This window comes from Rattus rattus, chromosome 6 (assembly GCF_011064425.1).
Source record: "Rattus rattus isolate New Zealand chromosome 6, Rrattus_CSIRO_v1, whole genome shotgun sequence".
In the NCBI taxonomy this organism is placed as follows: Eukaryota; Metazoa; Chordata; class Mammalia; order Rodentia; family Muridae; genus Rattus; species Rattus rattus.
In genome coordinates, this window is record NC_046159.1 from 55452531 (window position 1) to 55477634 (window position 25104).

A 25104-nucleotide genomic window follows, 5' to 3' on the forward strand; every position below is an offset into this window, starting at 1 on the left:
TCGTACTTTCTGCACCAGAGCCTGACAAACTTCCTACACTCGATTTCATTTCTGGGGTTTTGGTTAGGCATGACCATGTCTCTTGAGATGTAGCCTGTTCTGGCAGCTGTGAGGAGGCATGACGGGAATGACATGTTAGGCTTGGAAAGTTTGCCTGCTTGAGAACAGCGGGCAGTGCCTCAGATGGGCAGAGGCGCCATGCCTCAGGTACTTAGGCTACAATTTATTTATTCTTCACACCCATGTATGGTGACAGGCTCTGACCCCATTTTACAAATGCAGCAGGCTGGCCCAACACCATGAGTCAGTAAGACAGACATGATCTGTGTGCCACTCAAAAACAGTGCTTTCAGCTCATGCTCCTAGCACATTCTCAAGGTTCATGAAGCATGAGTCACTTACTTTAAGTAAAGCCAAGACAAAGTAGACTTAGGGCAAATATTGAGCTGCCCTTTCAGAAAGAACTGAAACCATTTCGAGGGGGTTGGAATGGGTCTGAGTCCTTAAAAGAATGAACAACAAAAGACTACTGGCAAGATCCTATACCAAAAGATAAGTAGAAATTTATTTCAAAATTTAATACAAAGAATACAAACCTCATGGTTCCTCAAAGACATCAAATTACTCTTCCATAATTTTCTCCTAACTTTTGAGCTGGCAGGTAGAGACCATAGAAAAAAATGTTACACAGACCGAATCCCAAGCGTTGCGTATTTAAGCATCACTAACTGTACTGTATTTTCCCAAACCATCTTGGGAGTTTCGATGGGATTGTTCCAGCGTGCACTGAACAGTAGTGAATTATCATTTCCATCCTAAACCCAGTAAGCCGTCTCTGGCTGTATTTCACCCAGCTGAAAGCACAGAAGCCATAGGACATGAAAGGAACTGTCACTAGGGCCAGAAGGCCTGATACCTTGGTCAGCCACCAAACACTCTTGTTGCTACAGCAACCAGTTTGCAAACAGAAATGATACAGGATAAACCAAGGCTCTGTGATAACATCAGGGCTAAGTATCCTTTTCAAAGGGTGTAATAGTAGCAAGGTAACTTAGAAATTCTATCCATTGGTATGGATGAATTTTATCTGGGATGAGGACAGTGATGGACATTAAATGCAAAAAGAACCACCCTGCAGCAACTACTTGAGGCTGGAGTGTCAAGGTCAAAAGCGTTCCCACAGAAAAGGGCCAGACGTGGGCCTCCTGTAGGAAGCCTGAGTCCTGATTCTTGGCTTCAGTTGACTGGAGGTCACTTAGAAAAGCTTCCAGCCTTTTCTTATAATACTGACTACAACATAAAAATGACCTCCAAGTGAACAGATGGTCTGATAGCAGAGGACAAAGGGGATGTGTTCCTCCACAGTCCCAACCCAGCATGATGGTGCATCCCCTAACACTGGTTCAAAAGCATAGCAAAAATGAAGCTTCCCCATGCCTCAGGAGCTAAAACCAGGCAAGCCACGCCCGCTGAAACACCATTCCTGCTGAGTTAATTTCAGTAACAGCAACTGTCAAGTGTGAACTGTTCACACGATCCTTTTTGGGAAGGAAAACACGAGAAGTGAAGCAATAGACCCTAGAACCAGAGGCCTGAGGGCTTATACAGAAGCACTCTGTCCTGCCACAGTGACAGAGACCTTTGGGACAAGATCTTCAGTGTTAACTTTAGGCCACATCAGGTTCTACCCAGAGACCTGGCGTGGGGTGCACTCCTCCAAGCCTGGGTGTCCTACTGATGAGGTGTCGCCAGCAGTGGAGAGTGATGGCTGTTTTCTGGGGTTGCGGTTGTAGCTGGCGGTTGTGGCAGTCCTGGCACTTGGTTCCAGCAAGGAGGGATGGGCAGGGAGGCTGAGCCCTTCACCAGCAGATCAGCTGACAGCCCGAGAAGGGAAGGCAGTAAGCAGAACAGTACTCGCTGGGTTGCCACCTCACGCTGCTTCTGCCCACCAAAGCTGCATTTTGGCAAGAAGTGGAGTGGAGAAGATATGAGCTGGTGAAGAGCAAACCCTACATGCAGATGTGGACACTGGCCCCTCAAAGAGTGGGGTGTGTAGATGCCTGCCCCAGCTAGAGCTGGGCAGAGGTGACAGGGAGCCTGGCCTCTCAGGCTTCACTCCAGCTTTTTGGTTGGCACCCGGGTCCGTGCAATGATAATGGGCACCAAAGCCAGGCAGCCGAGTAGAGCAGCCCACAGCGGTCGGTAGAAGAGCCAGCCAGCAGCCACAGTCAACAGTGTCAGTGAGGTGGCCACACAGAAGGCAAAGGCTTTCAAGCCAATGTTGACGAGATCTCGGAAGACAGGAAACCAGTCCACTGTGGGGAAAGGAAAGACCATGAGTCCCTGAGGACACTGTGCTCCCTGCTCTAGACTGTTCCTCTCTGCCATTTGAAGGAGGAAACCAGTAAGTACACATACCTAAGGTACCAGGGGGTGGGAGTGGGTGTGGGGGGTCTCAGCAAGCTACCACAATATTATTCCTGTGCAGCCCAGAACCAAGTATGAGTATGAATCTTCAAAGTCCATGCTTAGGCCACTGAAAAGACACCCATAAAACCCTCTCTCCTAGAGTCAATACTGACTGACAGTCTACACTGTTCAGTCAGAGCCTGAGCTCTGTCACTGTGCCAACCCTACAGAGACAGGCTTGTCTATCCTCATGGCTCCATGCCTTGCATAGGAAGTCCCTGGAGTTCAGCAGGTCACATTTACTGATGGTCAGGGAAGGCTACATGGGTCCTGCCACAGCTCGCATTATCCCTCCACACTACATCTGCCCTAGGTGCCAGCAGGCCTCCAATGGAAGAACCAGGATCACAGGTAGGGCATTTCAAACATGGTGGATACTGAGAGCCAGAGGGATTCAGTCACATGGCCAAGATAGTTCAGTTTAAATTCTGATGGCTGGTATTTGTGAGCACAACCTCAGATGTCCAGGGGAAGTCTGTGGGATGGATGACCTCAGTTTCCCATCTGTAAATGAGGAAGTCCCCCTCAACCCCAACAGTTACTGCCAATCTCAGATGTGCTCCAGCCACACCTCTCTCAGCCCACAGACATCAGTGGGGAAAGGGTTTCCGCTAGCACCACAAGAATGCTGGATGGGGACATGCTGAGGCGGAGGCCTTGGTTCAAGTCTCCCTGAGCAGGCTCTCCTCCTGCCTGGACAATGTCAGCTTGGCACACTCCACGTCCTGGGCACCAGGACTTGAACCAGGTTGGCTTGAACTTGGGTTCTCTGATGCCAAACTCGGCAAGTAAGCATCCCTTCCCCACGCTCCAGATGTGCTGGCTGCTGCAAACCTGGTCTGGCTCCGGAGGGTGTTTCCACACAGGAAATCCCCAAGTAGGGCAAGAAAAGGAAGCCTAGGCAGGGATATCCATGACTCTGACTTGAGGGATTTCAGGTATAGATCCAGTTCATAGCACAGGCTGCTAAACCCCTCCCCATGGCTGCTCAGTTACTGAGTAAAGGATGAGCAGAGCAGGCCAGATCATGCAAACTGGACCAGCCCCCCACCCCTCAACGGATGTGAGTGCCCCATCCCTCACACCTGCTCTCTCTGCTCTTTCATTTTAAGCTACTTACAGGGGTCACAGACAGGCCAGATGTTTGCGTTTTCCTCAAGGATCCCATTAGTATGAAAGGGTGACTGACGGCCATGTGACTAGCACAGGGCTACAGGAGGCAGTATGGCTACAGGAGGGAAGGCTGGCTCCTGCACCTCCCACACCTACCTAGGGTGTAGAGGATCCGTGTCATGAGGTTGAGGCCCATAAACATGGCCATCCATCCAGCTGCCCGCAGGCCCCATGTCTTCATGGAATTGCTCTTCTGTTCTCTACGGAACACCTCCTGTAGGACAAGGTGGAATGGTGTCAGGACTCAGTCACCAAGCGGCAGTGTGGGTCCTGGTGGGTGCTGTTGGCCATTTCCATACAGGGCACTGAGAGACAGACAAACCTCTCACCTAAGTCTCTGCCTATCTGGCTCAAGAATGTGGAATTGAGATCTTTGTGGCTTTAGCTCGTGGTCTCACCTGGAAAAAGGTCACCATCCTTCCCACTGCATCTATCCCATATGTGGACACCTCCCATCTTTCTGAATGGGCAGTCTGGGATCCTAGGTGAAGCATTAGCCCTCAACCCCAGTGTTTGCTGCTTCCAGAACACTGACCCCAACTGACTCCCTCCTACTCTGTAGGCTGTGCTTTCTGCTCCCATTGCTGTCCCTGGTTCTCTTCCTGCCTGTAAATGCTGACATCCTTTAGCTGCTTCATCAACTCTGCCCTGGGCCTGTCATACACCCCATGAGCATGTAGCTGAAACATAATACTATACACACACTGCCCCGCTCCTACTGCCTCCTGGACACTGTCACACCTCCTGGAATGCTGAGCACTGACTCAGAGCCTCAGCCCAACCCGACCCTCCGTCCTCTCTGTGGCAGCACAGAATCCTACCACCTATCCAGAGGCACAACCTGAGGTCATGTGTAGCATGGTCCCCTCACCAGAGAAGCAAGCTCTGTCAGCTATTTCCCTGCTGTCTACCGTGATCTACATCATCACTGTTCCACACCGGGCTCTTGCCTGGCTGACCTCACTGTTTCCTCACCTTACCTCATTCTCATACTGAAACTGCCATAGCTCCAACCCCCTGACTCTCCACCAGGGCCCGGGCCACCTATGGTGCAGCCAGGTCCTCTTCACCCCTGTGCAGACTGCCCACAGCAACTCAGCAGCTCTGTACTCTGCTCCTGAGTCTTGGCTTAGATGCGATTTCTCCCGAGAGTCTCTCCCAGCCGTGGATTGAACAGTTCTCTGACCGTCCAACTCTAAGACAACACACAACGGACAATACCTGTCTCAGCATTTAGCGGCCACTGCCCGGTGGCTAAGAAATACCCCACTCTTAACCTGACTGGAATCTTCCTCCGTTTTAAGGAGACAGGAAGCTGAGGCTCTGTGAGGTTGTCATAAAACCCCATGGCCTCACCATAAGGCAGTTAACTTGAGAACTATTCAGATATGCCTGTGCTACCCACATGAGATGCGGATGATGATGGTTTCAAATCATTTTAAAAATGATTTATTTCACAGATGAGGACGGTTTGCAGCTGGTGGGAAGCAGTGCCAGGACTAATGGGAACTTGACAGGAGCCTGTGACTCCTGAACTCTCCAGACTCTGGAGTTCCAGCTTTCTGACTTTGGGACCCACTTTCTTCTCAGTTCCGTGTGCCTGCCAGCAGCTTGTCTACAGCTGAACCTTCCCTCTCAGGTCCCCTCAGCCACACATCCGACCCACCACTTTCTGGAGGATAGTTCCTGGGACTCTGCCAGGGAAGGCTAGAAACCAAGGCTGGGCAAAAAAAGTCTTGGGAGAGAGAAAAGGACTTCTAATTTTAGAGCTGTCCCTAGGGTGACTCAGTAGCCCCACCCTGAGCCCGGTAACCAGGCTCCCCAAACACAGACCAACCACACCCTATCTTGGCCAGGTAAAAGGAGCGGCTTGTGCCCTGACACTGACACACTGGCTATAGCTGGGAGGGAGGACAGAGAGCAGCTGAGCACCCAGTAATAGCAGCAGAAGGGCCACAGCTGTGCTCTGAAGCCAGCTGTACCCTTGGCCTTTTCTGTCTGTTCTGGATTGAAACCCCCACGTTTGCTTAATGCACACAGGGATGATCCTCTGGCTGTATCAGCAAGAGTGAGATCAACACAGTCTCACTGTCTGGCACAGAACTAAGGGTCAGCATCCCTCCACCTCAGCACTGGGTAAGATCTGACCTTTCCCAAACACACCTGGAAAAGGCGAACCCGGTGGACTGTGGGACCTGTGTGTAGGTGAGGTCACCTCACTCACATGGCCCTGATACTGCAGCCCAAAACCTGCATTGGTGACTGTGAAGGAAGAAGAGTGGCCTCTTCTCCTCCTGGTGCCCACTGACAAATTGAACCCTTTCCTGCCTGACTTGATTATTCTAGGGTGGACCTGTCCATTTTGAGACCTCTGCACAAAAACTATCTATTGCTGGAGCATGGCTGCCCACACTCCTATCCCCACTTCCTGACCTTTCTCACTATCCCTCTACCCCCCACACACAAACTGACAGCCTGAGAGGGCAGTGCCTGTCCTCAGTGCCCTGCTCATGCAGGAAGCGGCTGTCGAGTTCCCCTCCTTGCCATATGGCACCGGCCATGACCAGTAGTAGTGGGGCTTCTTAAACAGCATTGGAAAGAAGGGCAGAGTGTGCCTGTCCCCACACAGGCAGCTGCAATTCACCTCAGCTGAGAAGTCTCCATGGTGCAGGAGCAGCAAGGTGTCCCCAGACTTGGTGGAATATGGGATTAACTGGTCACCTCGCTGCCGGGCAATCACGGTAACCTGATCAGAGAAGTCAGTATTAGAGTTGAGTGGAGTGACCTGAGAGCCTCATAGCCCACCTCTCAGACTCCATACCAGCCAGGAGGTGAGGAGATCTGGGGCTTGCTTCTACAGGATAGCACTTAGGATGAAGCCCATGTTGGGGCAAATCTACACGGGAAAGGCCCTGATGGCCTCCTGGACTGAGAGTTCATATAGATAGGACTGGTGGTCACAGCGGGCACTAGAGGAATAACAAGGCCTATGCACATCAAGCAACCAGACCAGACCTGGATCACTGTTCCCCCATGGCTGCCTGGGCCCCAAGAGTGTCTGTCTGCCTCCTAAGTCAGGTCGTGGTACAGAGTTCTCACTGTAGGTACTGTGAAGAACCAAGACCAAGCACTGTGACTGTGAGAAGGAGCTGCCATAACTGGACTAGCTCCACTAAGACTGTGGCTCCCAGCCTGGGGTCCAGGAGGTGCTGTGGGGAACACAGACCTCTGAAAGGGCCCAAGAGCAGGTCTGATGCCTATGCAAATGAGTGAGGCACAAAGTGGTCAGGACACATCCAAGCTGTTTGGGCCCAGGGGATTATGATTGGGGTCAGCCCTTGGGAAGCAGTTACCACGTGAGCCGGGCCCAGGTCAGGGTCATCACTGCTCAGTCCCGCATAAGAAAAGGAGACTCGAACATCACCAACCTGAGGGTGGAAGAGAAGTGGGAAGAGTTAGTGAGGAGTGATCCCATCAACTCTCCAACACCTGGCTGCTGATCACTCTTTCGTCCTGACTGTCCTGTCCCCTGGTCTCCAGTCTCACTGAACAAGCGCAGCCTGGGTCCAGCCGCTGCACACTCTACTACTCTAAGCCATGGCCTCTGCTGTCTGAGCCACCCGCATGCCCGCGTACCTCCGGGTACTTAGGGTTTTCACTGTGGTAGAAAAAGTCTCCTCGGCGAATGATGTCCACATGGGGGTCCTCCAGCTTGGCCAGGCTCAGGGGCTTGAAGTTGTCAATCTTGTCAATGAGGCCTAGGGAAGCAGAATGCTCAGAACCCATGGACTCCACTCAGAAGCCCCGATCTGCTAGCTCTGCAGCCTGATCCTGTCTTTGGTGCCACCAGACAGCAGGGCCAAAAGCTTACACCCTCTAGTTTTTGCTCAGTTGTCTTTCCCAGATGGAGTGAGACATTTTTAGGTAGCGGGTCTCATGTAGCCCATGGTGGCCCTAAACTTGTTATAAACCTGAAGGTGACTTTGAACTCTTGACCTTACTGCCTTCACTCTTCAAGTGCTGGGATGACAAACCTACGCTGTCATGCATGGGATCTTTGTTTTGTGACAGGCTTTCACTATGTAGCCCAAGTTAGCCTCAAACTTGCTATCCTCCTGCCTCAGCTCCTAAGTGCTGGATGGCAGGCCTGTGTCACACCAGCTGCAATGCCCTTTTCTCTTCCTCCTCTTCTAGAACTCCCATGTCAGAGTCCGCTTAACTTAATCACTAACTCCAGGACAGCTTTCCCATGCCCTCTCCTGCTCAGCCAGCTTGGCTACAGTTCTGAGAGTGGCTCGGTTTCTGCCACCCCTCCTCAGAGCACACCCATCCACATCTAGGCTGGGGTTTCCTCCACCCTAGGCACCAGCTGAGTGGCAGAGCTGCTGGGGCAGCCAGGCCAAGCTTGGCTATGTGGATCTCAAGGGTCTCTCTGTCACCCTCCCAGGTGAGGCCCAGAGATACAGCCTCACCATTACTGTGACTCATGCTGCCACAGTAAACTTAGTGGGCTTCTCCTTACAGTCACAACGGAAGTTGCGCTGCACCTCCTTGTGGCAAAGCTAAATGCCAGGCAGGGCTCACAGGTAGAGCCAGAGGTCAGAGGGAGGAGGGCCTTGTCTGAACTCCTGGCTGAGAACTGCCTAAAGCAGATCTCTGGTGCAATATCTGCTCAAAATAGACATACACGAGGATGTAATTACCTGGACTAATTTCTAGAACAGTCTAGGCTTCAGAAGAACTGGCTGGAGTGAGAGTTCTACCCCCGAGGACTCACCTCCCTATGGTCCCAGCCCAGAATATGATTCTGAGACGGGGGCAATTTGGACCCTGATATCAACTATCATAGGCTGTGGGCCCACTCGGGGTGCTAGGGCCTCAGCCCTGCAAAAGGCCAAGGGGTTTTGAAAGGCCTTTGGGTGGACACCTCTACAAGAGGCCTGAGACTCACCTGCTGACAGGAAAAACCTGCCAATCTGGACAAAGGGGGCAGTCGCTGTGAAAGACTCCACGGCCATGGCACTGTAGGAGAGCAGGGACAATCAGTAATGGGACACCAGGATGGGATCTGCTTACCTTTGAGTTGTAATGTACCCAGGAAGGGGATCCAGCAAGTCTAGGCATAGTACGGTCCCCAGGGCTCCCATTTCCCTCTCCGGGATGAGCATCTCTACTCTGTCTCATTATCCAGAAGCTCATGCTCTTACCCAGACCCACCAGCCGGCCCCGCCCATTAGCCATGACCACATACCACTTCCGTCTGGACAACCTGGACCCTGGCTGCATATGATCTAGCCAAGCCCAAGAGTTATATCACTGTCCTCACCCATGCCCTAGAGTAAGTTCAAGGCTCAAATAAATGCCACTACGCCCTAGAGCCCCCAACCTGGGCTGAGAGTAACAAGACACTCCAGTGCACAGAGACCCCTCAGTCTGTCACCAGTGTTAACTTGAGGGTCAGCATTCACCAGGCCTTGATCTATGTGGAGTCAACACAGGGCTTCGTTAAACTTATGTCTCCTGTGTTTGCCACCCTGTGGGGCAGAGTTAACTCAACCAATCACTCAGATTACCTGGGACTGGAGCCAGCAAGGGTAAGCAAGGCTGGACTCAGACCTAGGCCAAGTTCTCACCTGGGGTTTTTGTGGCCAATCTCTCGGTCAAAGTTTTTGCTACTGACGATTTCTGACCTCCACTCTGTGTCTGCATGAAGAGAAAGAAGGGACAATTCAGACCAGTTAAGAGTGGCCTCAGCATCCTCTTACCAGCACCCATGGCCCTTGGGGATCAGGCCTCCCTAGATGCTGGGCATGCAGGACTCTGAAGACTGGGGTACTGTGGCCTTCCACACTTGCCCACCCCCACAGTACTGCCCACCACTGCCAGCACAGACTACGATGGAGGCCACATGTCCTGGGGATGTACAGAGGTCTGGAGGCCCGGGACTCACTGTAGGAATACTTTGTCTCCTTCTTCACCTGTCCATCTTCCGTGTACTCACTGCAGAAAAAAGGCAGTTAGCAGGAATCAACTCAGGTACCCAAGGCCATCTGCTCTCTAAATGACTCAGGGCAGAAATGGCCTCAAGGCCCAGCTGCCCACAGGGAGTGAAGCCTGGTGGGCTCAGGAACAGACAGCCCCCAGCCTCCCTGGAGCAGGTATTGTCTCTAGAAGGCCTGCCTAAAGAGAGATGCTTTCTCAGCTAGGCTGGCTCACCCAAAGGCACCTGGTCTTGGGCTCAAAGAGCTATCCAGCTACAGCCTCTGGGAGAACTTAGGGTGGCAGGGGACCTTCTCCAGCATCCCTTCACTTCCCTTTCCTCCCACTGGCCATGTAGTTCAAGTGGGGCTGCGGCCAGTCCTGGCTCCAAGTGACCCCCTCTGGTCACTGAGAGCCTGCCCTTGCCTTCTGATAGCCTATGAGTTAACTGAAAAGCAACTTGTACTCTTTGGGAGAGGATGGACCAATGCAGGAAAAGTGAAGCAGTGACTGGTAGGGGAGGGTCACACTGATCCCAGTGACACCACTGAGCTGTGTACCCTGGAATGCCTAGGTGAGGAAGCTGAGGAGCTCTTTCAAGTTTGGCCCACTCTGCCCTAGATCATTGCTACCTTTTATTGAATAAAAGGTCACCATGCACTAATGTTGGGGTTTGACACTTCTGACAGGCAGACCCTATGCTTTGAATTGAGTTCAATGGCATCTGCATGAAAGTCACTGCTCTTTATTTAACACCCGAGCTCTTCACGCCCTCTAGGCCCTCGGCGCCCGGCTCCTCACTTGGACTCTTCTGTCTCCACCCACTGGTACATCTCCACATGCCGTCGTAGCTTCACAGCTGGTAGATGGACGCCATAATTTGGGTCAGACAAGAGCTTCAAAAAGAATCAAACAAATAAAAGTGTAAAGACCAGGCTCACAACAGTCCAGAGTTCCCAGGCCAGAGCTACCTGACTGCAGGAGAGACAAAGATGGCAAGACCGGAAGTGAGGGTGAGTGAGGGAGACCAGCATGAGGCTGCCAACGTCAGCTCTCAACACAATGCCCATGACCTGAGCTCAGACAACAGCCTAGCTACTATCATCAGACTGTCTGTGTGCTAACTGTAATCTGAGATGCTCTCACCCTCATGGCTGTGACTGTTGTCATTAGCACAGGGGAGACTGACTGAGAAGTGACTTGTCCACACACAGCCACAGGGGGTCTGTGTCTGAGGCCCAGTGCTAAGCCACAGCATTTAGCAACTGCCACCCAGTCACCCAGCCTACCTTGGAAGTCCGCAGGGCCCCAATTATGTGTACCAGTCTCCCTTCATTCTCTGGAGCTACACTGTGGATGCTGTCAGGGGACACCACCAGAGACAGCCCCTCTGCAAGCAAGTTGGCGGTCTTCAGTGCTCGGCCCTGTCAGAAGCAGAAGAGGGGATTTCATCAGCTCAGGTGCTGTTTGGCTCCTTGCTGTGGGAGACGTTGAAGTCTAGCAACTGCAGAGTGGAGACTAGAACCCAGGATCCCTTTCCCAGGAAGACCCCACTAATCTCCAGCTGCATGAAGCTGGGGAAAAGCTGTGTCTCCCTGCCCTATACTAGTCCCACACCTCCGCTTCCCTCCGCCGTCCACTCCCCTGGCTCCCAATCCATGTGGCTTACGAAGGCCAATCTGAACCACTGTCCAAATCATGTGATCCAGGCCTAACCCACCAGCTGTGTTCTCAGCTTAGCTGACACACTTCAGCTAGCTCACTCAAAGGTGCCTAGGTGCCTTGGCCTAAAAGGGATATCTAGCTGCAACCTCTGGAGAACCTATGGTGGCAGGAGACCCTCTCCATCATCTCTTGATTACTCCCCTCCCCTCACAGGTGGTGAGGTTCAGTGGGGCCTGAGTCCTGTCCTGGTTCTAAAGACTGAGACCTAAGCCAAGAACCTGAGAGATGGCTGTTAAATTCATGGTTCCTTTTTTCTCTAAGTCTAAACCGCTTCAGTGTGAGACTGGAAATGCGGGGTCCTTATCTGTTCCCACAAGGGAAGGGGCTGCCTGAGAAAATTGTCACAATAAAAAGGCAGAGATTCCAGTCACCTAGTGTGAATGCAGCCACGCCCAAAGCAGGTTTTCAGGGGTGTCGACCGACTCACTGCCCCTCTTGCTTACACTGAGGTATTTCTGATTACCTCAGCACCCTTTTCCCTCCTGTAAAACCTAAGCCCTTTGCTTCAGAGCCCAGTCATTGGATCCTCACCCTGCATCTTACCTCATTGGTAAAAATTAAGTAGAAGGAGAGCAAGAAGGTCACGAGTCCCACGAACATCCCACCGGAAGTCTCACTCAGCCGCTCCAGGAAGCCTGGCTGGGGGTCAGATGTCACTTTGACGTGTTCTTTCCTGCTGCCGGTACTGGAATACTGAGGGGGGAATTGACAGTTTGAGGAGGTTTGATTTTGGTGTCCAAGGAGATTCCCAGAAGAGACTCTCTTCCCCACAGACATTGGTAGATAACTATCCTTTGACATAGAATTTCTGGACCATAAGTTAGTGTATGTTAAAGATACCAATAGGCTACTTTACAAAGCAGCTAGAAATGTATTTTTTAATTAAATGTGAGAAGTAACGGCGGGGTTTCTTGAGCACTGTGCTGTTCTGTGAGAGTGGTAGGTGGCCTTTTGGGGCTAAGAACTACCAGGAGGCTGTGCTGAGTGTGCAGTGAAAGGAGGCACTCAATGCAGGGTGCGCCTTCCAGCTAGGACATCAGACAGGCTACGTGGAGGAAGGGCATAGAGGCAGGCCTCAGTGAAAGGGTATCCTCGGCAGAGGACTGTGGAGTGATGGTGTGGAGCAGTAGCCTGCTGTAGCTGAGGAGGGCTGGGCAGACAGAGCAGACGGGCATGCCCAGGCAGCTTTCCACAGGCCACATGCCACAGGTCAGTGGAGCAGGCTTCACCCAGCTTGTTACTGTCTGAAGTAAGTCTAGTACTCATCACCAAGAACAGGGACTGAGCCTGAATCCTGGCTCTGCCACCCACTAGCTGTGGGCCCTCCATGTCCTCATGGGTAAAGTGGGGGTGAAAACCCAATGCTTGGAGTGGTGGCTCCATGTTGGGGCCTCATAGGCACCTGTGGGAGTTGTGGCTAATAGGAACATTATCAGATTTCTCCACAACTGAAACTGGAGCTGCCACCCAGACTGTAGGTGTAGATGGAAGTCACAGAGATACAAAGTGGTCACCTGGCAGGCACCTCAGAGAGCCAGGCCCCTTCCTGCCCAGGATCAGAGGATGAATTTGAGACAGAATCCTTGAGCAGAGCTAATGCCACTTCTGGTGGCTGTCCACTGCTGGCTCAGGCCTGCTGAGAACACCCAAGGTATCCAGAACAATACCATATAAAACTCAGTGGAGACAACTGCTGCAGACAAGAAGGCAGCCATAAGCCAGCAGATGCCCAAAATGACATACTCACTTGTTATAGGCCAATCATGGGCTGGCTCAAGGGTAAAGAGGCTACCACTACCCATTTCACAGATGAAGAAATCCAGACTCACTGTTTAGGTTATCGGCCTGGTTCAACACCTTGTAAGTAGTGAGTGGATGTGCAATACAGGGAGGGCCCTCTACCCTAGACTGTCTTCTTCATCAATTAGTGCAATTCAGGCTGAACAATGGAAAAGGAGACCTGTATCCCTGCTGGCTCCCCTAAGGGAAACCAGGAAGATGTCCCTCCAGCTGGGAGAGAGGTGAGGTGGGAAATAGCACCTGTGTGTATATGTGTGTGTATATGTATACACACTTATGTATCCACAGTAACGTGTTCCACTTCCAGCACACCCGGCTCAGAATCAACAAGCAATGAAGCAATGGGTGGGAACACACTGGGCCTGGAAATTGGCACACCAGGGTTGGAGTCCCAGCTGTTGCTATATGAGCCTGGCAACATGTGCTCCGCCTCTCTGGTCCTGGTTCCTCACTTGCTGGTGACAACACCTACCTGACAGGAAAGTTGTTATACTGAATTCAGGGGCTTTTGTTCCACTCACTGTCTTAAGATTCCCTTGCTTACCCTGCCTGGTGTCTCAGCTACTGCGTGGATGCTCTGGTACCATCCCTAGGCACGGCAGAGCCACTGTCATATTGATATCGGAATAGCTTAGATTGCCCAAATGAAGCCCTCACATTATGCGGCACATTCCCTGGAAGAGTAGAAGAGGATCTTTATAACCTTGCCTGGGATTCTGGCTTCTCACTTCCCTCTGTGTCCCACCCCCAGCAGTGTGCAGAGGATACAGGAGGCAGAGGGCTAGTGGAAGGGAGGGCACACACCTCCATCTAGGCAGCCTTCCAGAGGCAGTCACCCGTGCCGGCGTGGGACTTTGGTAATACCCATGCTCCTGCGAGTAAGCCCAAGATGGTTCACCAAGATGGAGTTGGTGCAATTGCTCCTTTGGTCTATGATTATCCTGACATGGATGAATGTTCATGTCTTCCCGGGAAAGTCACGTAACAATGGATGGACAAAGGCACACTTACTGAAGATATCCATTGTGTCTGTTTGTTGGTGTGAGAGTCAGACCCAAGATGGCTTCTGCCCACCAGGGCTGTGTGTACTAGCCTCTAAGTGTGACTTTTTCAAGGATTAAGCACCTCCCATGTACCAGGCTCTGTGCCCAGCAACCTCCCTCAAATTTCAAAGTAACTGATCCCATGAGGGTAAACCCAGAGGCTTGTTAAGAGTGAAAGAATCTGGATTTGCCTCCAAAGCCTGCCCTCATCTGCTCCTTCCCAGATGATGATATAGCAAGCCAAACTGGCTAAAAGCCCCCAAGCAGGTGTCTTCTGCTGGGGAACTGTAAAATTTGACGTTGAACATATGGATCAGAAGGGGTCCGCCCACTCTTGCCCGGCTGGCCTGCTGGTTGCCTTCTCCTCTAGTTCCAGTGCAGCATTCCTAACCTTTGGTTCTCCTCCCCTTCTAGGGCCGGACAATGTGCCAAGCAGATATTGCTTGGACAGTGGGTGAAACAAACTCTGATCTCCCAGGAGGTGTAGGAGGCCAAGAAGTTTGCAGGACAGAGGAGGGGCCTGGGAAGAGGGCGTAACAGGCCCAAAGATGGCTGCAATGACACTCTACCAAGGAGGGAGAGAGGGTGTGACTGGGGCTGGCAGTGCTCCTGAGCTGGTTTCAGAGGCGCTTTCACCAGAGGCATTTATGAGTCACCAGCTTCTCCCACACCCAGTCCCCTAGTAGGTGGTTTGCTCCGTTTGTTGAATGAATGTTAGGATTCACTAGGAAAGTTAAGGACTAGTCACAGTAGGAAATGGCCAGAGGTCTGGGGCAACTATCTTCAGTCAGGGTCTCTACCCAAATCAGTGCACCAGGAACCGAGCAGTAGAGAAAAGCCTCCCTTTCCAGGTCATCCAGCCAGGCTTGTCCTGCTACATCACAGCCTAGGAGCACACACCCCCTAGGGAGCGGAGACCAAAGCAGCCTTTGTTGGACAGCTCCACCTGGGCAGGATCACTTTAATCTGCTCACCGACAGACACTTTTCCCGCGGTCCTTCAGTTCCACAAGTTTTATATCCCCAGGGGCCCAGAAAGAAACTAGCAGTGGAAGAAGCAGCCGTGCACGAGCGGATTCGACTAAGAGCTGAGTCCCACAAACGCGCAGCCCGAGATAGACGAGTTCAGGGAGCTGAGGGCAGCCGCACCCACTGGGGTCGCAAGGCCGAAGGACCCAGCGCAAACCTAGGGAAAAAACGACCCAGATAATGGTGTAACCCGGGGATCAGGAAGCACTCACGTTCGCTGCCATGGTGGGCCTGGTTCGCTGCCGCCGTATTGCTTTGTTCCTCTAGGAATTGGGATGACGACCGGAACGCAGAATACGGTGTCCTGTCTGCCACAGAGCTGCAAGACTCCTCGAGGAATCCAGGACCTGGCGGGACTCGGTATAAGAGTTACGGCCCCGCCTATGCCTCAAGTTGTCTGCGCATGCGCGTCTTAAGGACTGCTGGGAAGTGTAGTCGGACGTAGGACGCTTTCACCACAAAATTACAAAACACAATATTTCACTGGTGCGCGTGCGCGCTGCAAGATTTCTGGGAAATGTAGTATGGCTCTAGTTGGCGGGCGCAACGGCTGCTGGTCAATGTATTTTCGACTGAGAAGCGGTGCTGGCGCTTAGGACGAGCGGAGGCAGGCGCGCGGCGGGCAGGCCTGGAGGGGGCGGGTCCGTGTGGGCCTCAGTGCCACCCGCCAGGCCTGAGAAGAGGCGAGGGAGGTCACAGCGCGAAGGTGTAGCCGCTGTAGCCGCGCCCGCTCCCTCTGCGAGCTGGGAACGTTGAGAACAACCATGTCCTACTGCCGGCAGGAAGGTGAGTCGGGCGCTGCCATGGAGACCGGCCGGCACGGGCCTGCGAGAGACACGCGGTCTAGTGGTTTCCACCGAGTGGCTGCGGGCCCATTAGTGGGCCTCACGCGGCGGTTTCCAAATGAGAAAGGCAGAGGCTCAGTGAGGAACGAGGCTGGTCCAAGGTCAAGGTGAAGCCCGAACTCGGGCCTCGGAGGCCCTCACGTGGGCCCTGCTAGTGTGGAGTATGTTGTATCTGGCTGGAAATCGGGGACTGTTAGGAATCAGCCACCGTCGCTCCTCGCACTCACCACGTGTTTCTCTCCCGCTCAGGCTTTTTAGCTATCCCGGAAAATAAGCTTGAGTGGGTGTGCTGAAGTGCCACTAACTAGCAGGAGCACTTATTGAACTCCTCCTGTTTACTAGACACTCTTTTAAATTTCACGTAGCGGTCTTTATATATCGGGTTCTTTTACTATCCACATTTTTATCAAACGGTAAATTAGGACAGGTTACTCGATCCAAGAGCCCACATCAGGTCATGAAACTGGAGCCTATACGAAAGGACTTGCTTTCTTCCGTCATTTCTAGCCACGTTGAGGATCACTCACTTCCTCTACCTGTTACCCATAGACAGGAGCCCAGAAGAATCCAGACCAGTCTGCTCTAAGGCCCCCAGCACTAACTGGCTCCTTATATTTGAGCTGCCAAACCCTCCAGGCCCTAGTTTCCACTCTTGTAAATTGAGAGACCAGGCATCATTTACTCTGGTATTCATGAAGCACGTGCCCAAGGCAGGAAAGAGTTGGGAGGACTCTTGAGAATACAAAGCTATAGAAAGACATAGTTCACCCAGAATTCTAAGCTCCTTTACTTTTAAGTCTAGGGAACCTGAAGTATGAAGGAGGAAGTAATCCACCCAAGGCCATACATTCAGTTAGAAGGCTCCAGTCTACACTGCACTGCCTTTTCCTGTACCCTAGTCTGCTATAGAAGCCCCTCCTTCCCAGCATTGCGATTGACTAGTACCTCTCCTGAGGACTGTTTCTGTTGGTTAGCACTTGGTGTTCCTCATACAAAAGTCTCCAGCACTGTTAGGCAGACGATTCTTGTCATGATTTTTGTTTTCCTTCAAGTCTAGTTGGCAGGTTGTTGATGGAGTCTTTGGGGTAACGAAACTATGCAGGTAAACATTACTACCTCTTGATGGATTTACAAACCTCAGGTTTTCCAGGAAGGAGGATGGGTCCATCAGCTGCTAATGCAGCATAGAGCCTTTCTTTCTGGTTCAAAAGATAATATGTATGTGTGTATGTTTAGTTGTTTTCAGACAGTCTCACTATGTGCCCCAAACTCAAATTCTTCCCTTCCTCCCAAATCCTGGGATTAAAGGCACATGCCCCTACCTACAATCTCTGTGAGTTCAAGGCCAGTATAAAATAAATACCATGTTCCAAGCCAGCCAGGGCTACATAGTGAGATCCTGTCTCAAAAACAAGTCAAAACTACTATGTAAGGCCTTAGGTGACCATACTGTGTTGTTTTTCTAGTATCATGTTTTCTGCTTGCTCCTCAGTGCCTCTGGCTGTGCCATTTGTCAGGTACTTTCTCCCTCCAGCTCTTTGAATTGCTACCTTATCCTTTAAGAACCAGCCCAAGTGGGCATGGTGGTGCATGCCTTTCATCCCAGCACTTGGAAGGCACGTGGAGCCCTGTGAGTTTAAGACCAGCCTATGAGTTCCAGGACAGCCTGAAATTTATTTTACAGGGAAGGCCCGTCTCCAAAAAACAAAACAAAACAAATCCCAGCCCAAATGCCACCAGGTCTTCCTTGATACTTTGTGTCTCCATAAACACACTGAAATTATCCACTCCCACGGAGCTGAGAGATGGCAGAAGGCCTAGTATACAGTGGGTGCTCAGGATTTAATAGAATGACCCCAAGCTCATCCCCTATCCTCTGTTGTAATTAGGCAAACAGTTGCCTGGACACAGTTATGTCAACAGTCCATACATCTAGTCAGTCTCCAGGTTAAAGACCTCAGGTTGGCATTTAGGGAGTCCCACCATGTAGATGAAGCCTCAGTCTGGCCTTATACTATTGGTGTCAGTGCCATACATGGTTCCTTACTCTTCTCCTAGTAATACACAGCCTGCCCTTTTCTGTTCATTCAGCAAACATTTTGTATTGCTGTGTGATATGCTAGCTATTGGCATGTAACAGTGAGTGAGGTGCCGCTTTGGATCTTTACAGAACAGAAAGAGGTTGGCATTAAAGCATTCCTGGATGGACAGATAATTACAAACAGAAAATAGGCACTGTACTGAGACACCGAGGTTCTGCAGGGGTTGCCCAGGGCTTTGAAGACCATTTCAGATGCTGTTTCCTCAAAACCTTCCCAGTCTTCAGACCAAGAGAGAATCAACACTGACTTCTTAGAGCCACCTTTTATTTACTTCAGGCTTCACTTGACCTTAAGTTCCTAATCCTGCCTCTACCTCTGTTGGGACTCTAGGTGTGGGCTACTGTGCCTCCTTTATTTAGTGCAGGGATCAAACTTTGGGTTTTGTGAGCATACTCAGCCAACATTCGGTGGGCTGAGTGAGGCCCCAGTCCTTTTTAAACTGTCCTGACCCCAGATGACTTGACATGTATTATAGTCAGCTCTGACTCGCTTCCCCCTGAAGTCCTGATACAAACAGGAAGTATTGAAAGTTTATGGACATAGTAGATCTTTTCCTTTTTAAAAAAAAGTTTATTTTTTGTATATAAATGTTTTGCATGACTGTATATATGTGTATCAATTACGTGCCTGATGCCTGAGGTGGTCATAAGAGGGCATGAGATCTCATAGAATTGCTCTCAGTCACTGAGCCATCTCTCTAGCCCAATACTAAACTTTTATGCTTCTATTTGGAGTCAAGTTCTCACTGTATAGTCTTGTCTAGAATAGAACTCATCATTGTAGACCAGGCTGTCCTTGAATTCACAGAGACCCACCTACCCAGCTTCAGATATCAAACTCTTAGTCTTTACCACCCGAATTTAGGTCCTAGCACACATGTCAGGAGCTGCACCCTCACACACAGTATACACATAAATCACATAAATGAAAATCTTTAAAAACAAAACCCCTTACTTCAAGCCTGTTGTGGTGGTTCACATCTATAATCCTATCAACTCAAGAGGCCAAGGCAAGGATCATAGTTTTAGACCAGCCTGGGTTACATAAGAAACCCTGTCTCAACGAGTAAAGCAAGTAAATCAGCATTGGTTTTTGTATCCCTTCTTGCATCTGCTCTTATTTTTCATTTTACCATTCTAGAGATGGGATCTAGGGCACATAGTAGCCCAGAGTCACAGCCCCCTGTCATCTGCTTTTAAACATTCCAGAAAGCACTGTACTGTGTAGCAGTACACAGTATTTTTAAAGGAACACACTTAGGATCCTTCAAAGCACAGGTCCTACCCTTGCTCTGGCCTTATTGTTTTCTTAGGTTTATTTCTTAGTACCTGTGGGCTTCCCCTTTTAAAAAAGGAGATTAGAGAAAAACTGCCCCTATGTGGGTGCGAGAGCTAACAGATGTAAAGGAGTCCTAAACTGCTTCATCCCAACCTGACTGGGTGTCAGTGTCCAGGAGTTAAGGAGCCATGTGGGTATACCATAGGGTTTGCACTTTGGTGAGTGAGGTCTGGCCTCTGATATATCACATACTGCCCCAGGTATTTCAGAAACTTGTCCAGGTTTGTCCCCTTCCCTTTGGGTCCAGGTCACAACTGTCAGAGTTGAGCTGAGAGCTTCATGTCTGCCGATTTTACTTAGCACTCATCAGTTATGCAAATTGCTTTTGGGGGTCCTGGAAACTGGCCAGTCTCTCCAGGTTCATTAGGTACTCTAACATGACCCAGCGGTCTTGTCCAGATGCTCTCTTCAGCTGTAAGAGGAGTAATCTGGCATACTGTTGGTTGCTGAGACCAAAACTGCCTCAGTGCAGAGAGCACAAGTAGGGGCACTGGGGCTAGTCCTATATACTGAGACCTACCCATTGCTACTGTCCACCAGTGCATGAGACCTTGTCACCTAAACTGTCCTTTTCACTGAGGTAACCTTTTAGACATACCTCTCACTTGCCTTCTCCAGGCCTCTTCCTTGGATATTCCAGCCTAATCATGGGCCCAACACTTTGCCTCACTTTTCCATCACATGCCTGGAACTGAACTTTCCTAAATGTAAGGGGAGAAGTGGACACAGTGCTTGCAGCTTTCGAAGAGTCACCTATCGACAGCCTGACCTCAACTTTCACAGTAGCAACCTCACTCAGGGCTACTCATGAAAGGCAGGCTTATTCATTCATACCTGAAAAGATTTTCCAATGTGCCCTCTGGATGAGGGTCAAGTGATCCCAGGTGCCTTGGGGTCAGGGTGAGCTGTCAGAAAACTCAGGATTGTCTTTCTGCTTTTCCTGAGGGTTAGAAAGACATTGGCCTTTCCTTTTTCCTCGGCCTGGGCTGGGATTGGTGGGTCTTTCTTTCTTTTATTGTTATGCTCAGTGCTCAGGTCAGATGTCAGTCATGCTCTGTGCTGGGGAGGAGTGTGTGAACGGAGGGACTTTGGAGGTTCCAGCCCCTGTGAGTCACCACTTGTGCACAGAGGGCACTGCTATTCCTTTCAGGAGTAATGGGTAGAGGAAGTGGCTGCCACAGGGATCTAGAATTGAATCAGTCCAAGTCTTCCCCAAGTAACACCATGGAAACAGACGAGCCCCTGTGCATTGTGGATGCTGAGGAAAAGTTGGGCGCCAAATATAGCTGTGTAAATAATAACATGGAGGCTTCTGAAGCAGTTTAAAGCTCAGGCAGTCCCCCATGCCAGTTCATCTAACTTAACACAATTAGCTTGCCCACTACTGTACCTTTCTCTGCTCTGTCTGTGTCTGCTATGGAATCTTCCTCTTCTGATTTCTTCTTCTAGTATCCCTCTCTTTCTCAGAAGTTCCACCCCAACTTCTTGCCTAGCTGTTGGCCCTCAGCTCATTACAACCAATCAGCAGCAAGACAACCTCTGATATAATTCCAGATTGCCTCTAAGCAGAGAGGGCTGTCTGGCACTCAAGTATCAGAGCAGGTGTGGAAGGACAAGTATTCATAAATATAAGGCCGCTGGTGATGGGCCATAGAAAAGACAATACCAATATTATGTCAGCGGAGCAAAAACAACAACAAAACAAAATGGTTACCCCAACACCCACCATCTGAGTACTGTTCTCATTCTAGCTGCCTCTCCTGGCTGCTGGGCCGTTTAGTCAGTAGGAGACAGACATAGGAAACCATCTTCAGATTGACTGTTCTGTGTTTCACTTCCCCCCACTGAATCTGTTTTCCTCTGCTCCAAACCCTAGGGAAGGATCGGATCATATTTGTGACCAAAGAAGACCATGAAACTCCTAGCAGTGCTGAGCTGGTGGCTGATGACCCCAATGATCCCTATGAGGAGCACGGTGAGAGATGGGGGACTACCCACAGACACACCCTGGGGAGGCTTGGTACTAAACACTGCTTTCCCACTTTGTCTCCCTTGGCCATGGACAAATGTCCAGCTCTGTGGTTGCTTTCTCTCCCTCCTAAGGGTTGGGATTGTGGCCATCTAGCAGGCAATAGTTCCTTCTTACTAAAACATTGCTTCTTTCCTTCTGTGTGTCCGTACTGAGGTGACTAAGAGTGACTGGGAGGCTGTCTGGATTCCTGAAGTGAGGACTGGCAGGACTCTCTGCTCTGTCAGGTTATTGGGGTAAGCCCTGCCAGGTGTGCCAGCTGAATTGCATGCAAGAGAGCAGCAGCCAGGCTGCTGGTCCTGCTCTCATGAGCACATGTTTGGTGAGGTGTCTTAACAGATCCCAGTTGCCTGGAGCAGGACTCAGCAAAGCTACTCATAACTGTCACACACATCTAGGCTCACCTCTAAATGTAACAGTAGCCTCTTAGACACGGGATTCACTCTATAAACTTTGGGTTGGGCTTGTTAATCCTCCAGTCTGTGTGGGGTAGGTGTATGCAACATTCCCAGTCCACAGTGTCAACAAGACTCAATTCAGAACAAGTGCCTCGGTGAGTGAAATTGAGGAGCTTAAAGCAGGCAGCCCTGGAGGACCAGCTTGTGGTTAGGGCTTTCAGACCTGATCTAAAGCAGATGCAAGTTCCTAGGTGGGACCCTTCACCTGTTTAACTACTGCTAAGCTAAGGGTGAATACCTAGCATACTGTTGGGAAGAGGGAAGTCAGATGTCACAGGGTGTTAGTGTTGTGAAAGTGATAGCTGTAGTCAAGTCAGCCTTTCTTAATGAAGAAGAATGAACTCTTTGTCAGTTCTAGTCCTTTGTTACCTTGAGTCTGCATTAGCTGCACATATGTTACATATGTTCTGTGTGGACAGACAGGGTATATCTGCTTATGCTGTACCATAACTGCTAAAGCTACCATCTTGTGGATGTGTGTTGTATGTCCACATTCGCATTGTACCCTGTCCTCTGCTAGGCTCTGAGAAGAAGGAAACAAGGACTTCTGTAGACCTGAGTTGTCTTTCGTTGTTGTTGTTGTTGTCGTCGTCATCATCATCATCGTTATTGTTGTTATTGTTATATGTGTATGAATATTTTGCTTGCACATGCATGAAGTGCCTGCTAGGGTCAGAAAAGAGTGTTAAGATTTCCCTGGGACTGGAGTCATATGGTTGTGAGCCACCATATCAGTACTGGAAATGGAACCTGGGTCCTCTGCAAGAGCACTTGGGAGTTCAAGGTTCCAGTACAGCCAGACCCTGTCTCAAAACAGTAGTTCAGGTTGGGGTCATAGTGTGTTCCTTGACAATTAGCATCTGGGCTTTTTAAGTGATAATCTTACTTCTTTTGAAAGCTGTCTATTGGTTCTTGCTGGAACCTACAGTGCTAGCATTTTATTGAGTCTCTGAGAGGTTGCAATAGCTGGGTAGTGTTGGGGCTCTGGAGATCTGATGGGTCCTGCTGCTGTCCTGACTTGGCCTCTGACCCAGAAACATGCAGACAGTGTCAGAAGGACCACTTCAGCTGTCACACAGCTTTGTGCATAGGACCTCACTCTGGAGGTGTGGTGCTGGTGATGAGCTTCCTGCTCAGGAGCACCAGCCATATGACATCTGTAAATAAGGACCAGTTGGGACAGGTTTGCTGATGAGTGCAGCTTTCAGAGCTGCAGTTGAGAGGCAGGCTTAAGCCTAGGACTTTGGACACTAGCTCTGCAGCCTCTCCCGTACTTGCTGCTGGAGTAAAGGATCCATTTCAGTGAGCTTTGTACCGACCTTCTTCCTTTTGGTAGTGCTAAGACTCCTCAACACTGGAGGCAGGTGCTCAACGGAAGTCAGTGTAGTCTTTACTCAAAACCCGTCTACAGCTTGACTTCCCAGCTCATTCATAATAAATCACTCAACTTAAAATTTTGATTGATTTTTTTTTACAGGTTGGGGATGGAACCAAGGATCTCATGAATGCCTGGCCCTGCTCTACCTCTCCTGTACCTTAGCCTTAATGTTTGACTTATTTTTATAGGAAGAAAACAGCCCCACTAGTCTAACAGTACTTGCTTTGCATTGTACAACAGCTTTTAAGATCTTTTCACATCCATATGTTTGCACTAGTCTCTAGGCTGTACTCACAGAAGTATGGTGAGGGACTCAGGGATGGAGCAGGACCTGGGGGATTAGATTAGTACTTGGTTTAGAAGATTCCTGGTATCTAAGTCTCAGAGTTCAGATTCTAGGTCTGAGAGGTGGCTTAGAAAATAGATCAGAATACACATAGAGGTCACAGGGGTTGCCTCCACACAGTAAGGACTAAACAGGTTTTGCATGCTTGAGATCAAAGAGAATACCTCTCATCTTTCCCTGTTCATCTTTCTGTTCCAGGGTTGATACTGCCTAATGGAGACATTAACTGGAATTGCCCATGTCTTGGGGGAATGGCCAGCGGCCCCTGTGGGGAGCAGTTCAAGTCTGCCTTTTCCTGCTTCCACTACAGCACAGAGGATATCAAGGGATCAGACTGTATAGACCAGTTCCGGGCCATGCAGGAATGCATGCAGAAATACCCAGACCTCTATCCCCAAGATGAGGAGGAGGAAGAGGAGGCAAAGCCAGTGGAGCCAGTGGAGGAAACGGCTGACACTAAGGCCTCTGCAGCCAAAGAACAGGGGGCAAGCTCCTGAAGGCCTCAGGCCCTGGCTGCCACTCACCATGGGACTTTCTATCCAATGCCTTTTGGTCACCTCTGTGAAAGTTCTTTCCCTCTGTGCACTGTAATATACAAAATAACTTATTTTAATAATCAGGGGTCTTGGCTACTTGCCATATACACTGAAGAAAAGGGGGTGTGTGCACCTGTGTCCTGCATAAACCTGTCCTTAAACGTTAGGCCACTCCTGGATGTACTCTGTGATTGCCCTGGATTTTGCCACTTTGAAATAATGTGCTGAGGCTTCTCAGCAACCAAAAATTGTTACTCAGGAAAGTTTATCGTGAGAAAGCTGATTTATTCTGGTCCACGGTATGTATTCCTTTTGGTAGATTTTTCACCTCTTGGGAAAATTAAGTAAGTAGATGCCAAAACTCCTAAGAGTAGGTCCATCCCTACTGGAAGAGGCTGGTGGTCAGGTACTGGAGCTGGAGGATGAGGCTGCTGCTTTGTTCCTGACAGCTATGTTTCTGTGTTTGCAATCCAGGCTCCAGGGCCTATAGCTGCAGGGTGGGATTGGACTCTGTGACTCCCAGTCCCTCCTAAGTGAAAGGAGAGGCTGGCTTTGCAGTTTATTGTTTTCCTGTTCTGAGAGCCCTGGTTTGGGGCCCATGTTCACTCAGTTGTGATATTGAGGTGGGGACCTAGCTGCTTCCAAAGCAGAAGCCAACAGAGGAATGTCTGAATGAAGTACTCAATTAAAGAGAAACAATTTCTATCTGATTTTGAATGGCTTTTTTCCCCCTTTAACTAGTTAGAAAGTCGTTAGCTCTCTTGTGGTGGTGGAGACTGAACATGTATGAGGACTTTTGTGCCAGGCAGGAAGTCGACCATGAAGCCACATCCCAGCCTTTTGTAATTTTGAGAC

At 50.3% G+C, this 25104-nt stretch overlaps 2 protein-coding genes across 2 annotated transcripts; one reads left to right on the forward strand and one right to left on the reverse strand.

The window, feature by feature from the left end:
- Positions 1-538: 538 nt before the first annotated feature.
- On the reverse strand, positions 539-15591 carry Tmem43 (transmembrane protein 43). Its single transcript, XM_032906095.1, has 12 exons — positions 15430-15591; positions 11890-12039; positions 10911-11045; positions 10423-10517; positions 9593-9642; positions 9276-9345; positions 8594-8664; positions 7279-7400; positions 6996-7070; positions 6287-6388; positions 3739-3856; positions 539-2315 (listed from the first exon to the last, which is right to left on the reverse strand). Exons 1-12 carry the CDS (start codon positions 15439-15441, stop codon positions 2113-2115), a joined length of 1203 nt encoding a protein of 400 aa, XP_032761986.1. The 5' UTR covers positions 15442-15591; the 3' UTR covers positions 539-2112.
- Positions 15592-15796: 205 nt separating this feature from the next.
- Chchd4 (coiled-coil-helix-coiled-coil-helix domain containing 4) lies at positions 15797-24959 on the forward strand. Its single transcript, XM_032906097.1, has 3 exons — positions 15797-16003; positions 21379-21477; positions 23912-24959. Exons 1-3 carry the CDS (start codon positions 15982-15984, stop codon positions 24208-24210), a joined length of 420 nt encoding a protein of 139 aa, XP_032761988.1. The 5' UTR covers positions 15797-15981; the 3' UTR covers positions 24211-24959.
- The last annotated feature ends 145 nt before the right edge of the window (positions 24960-25104 follow it).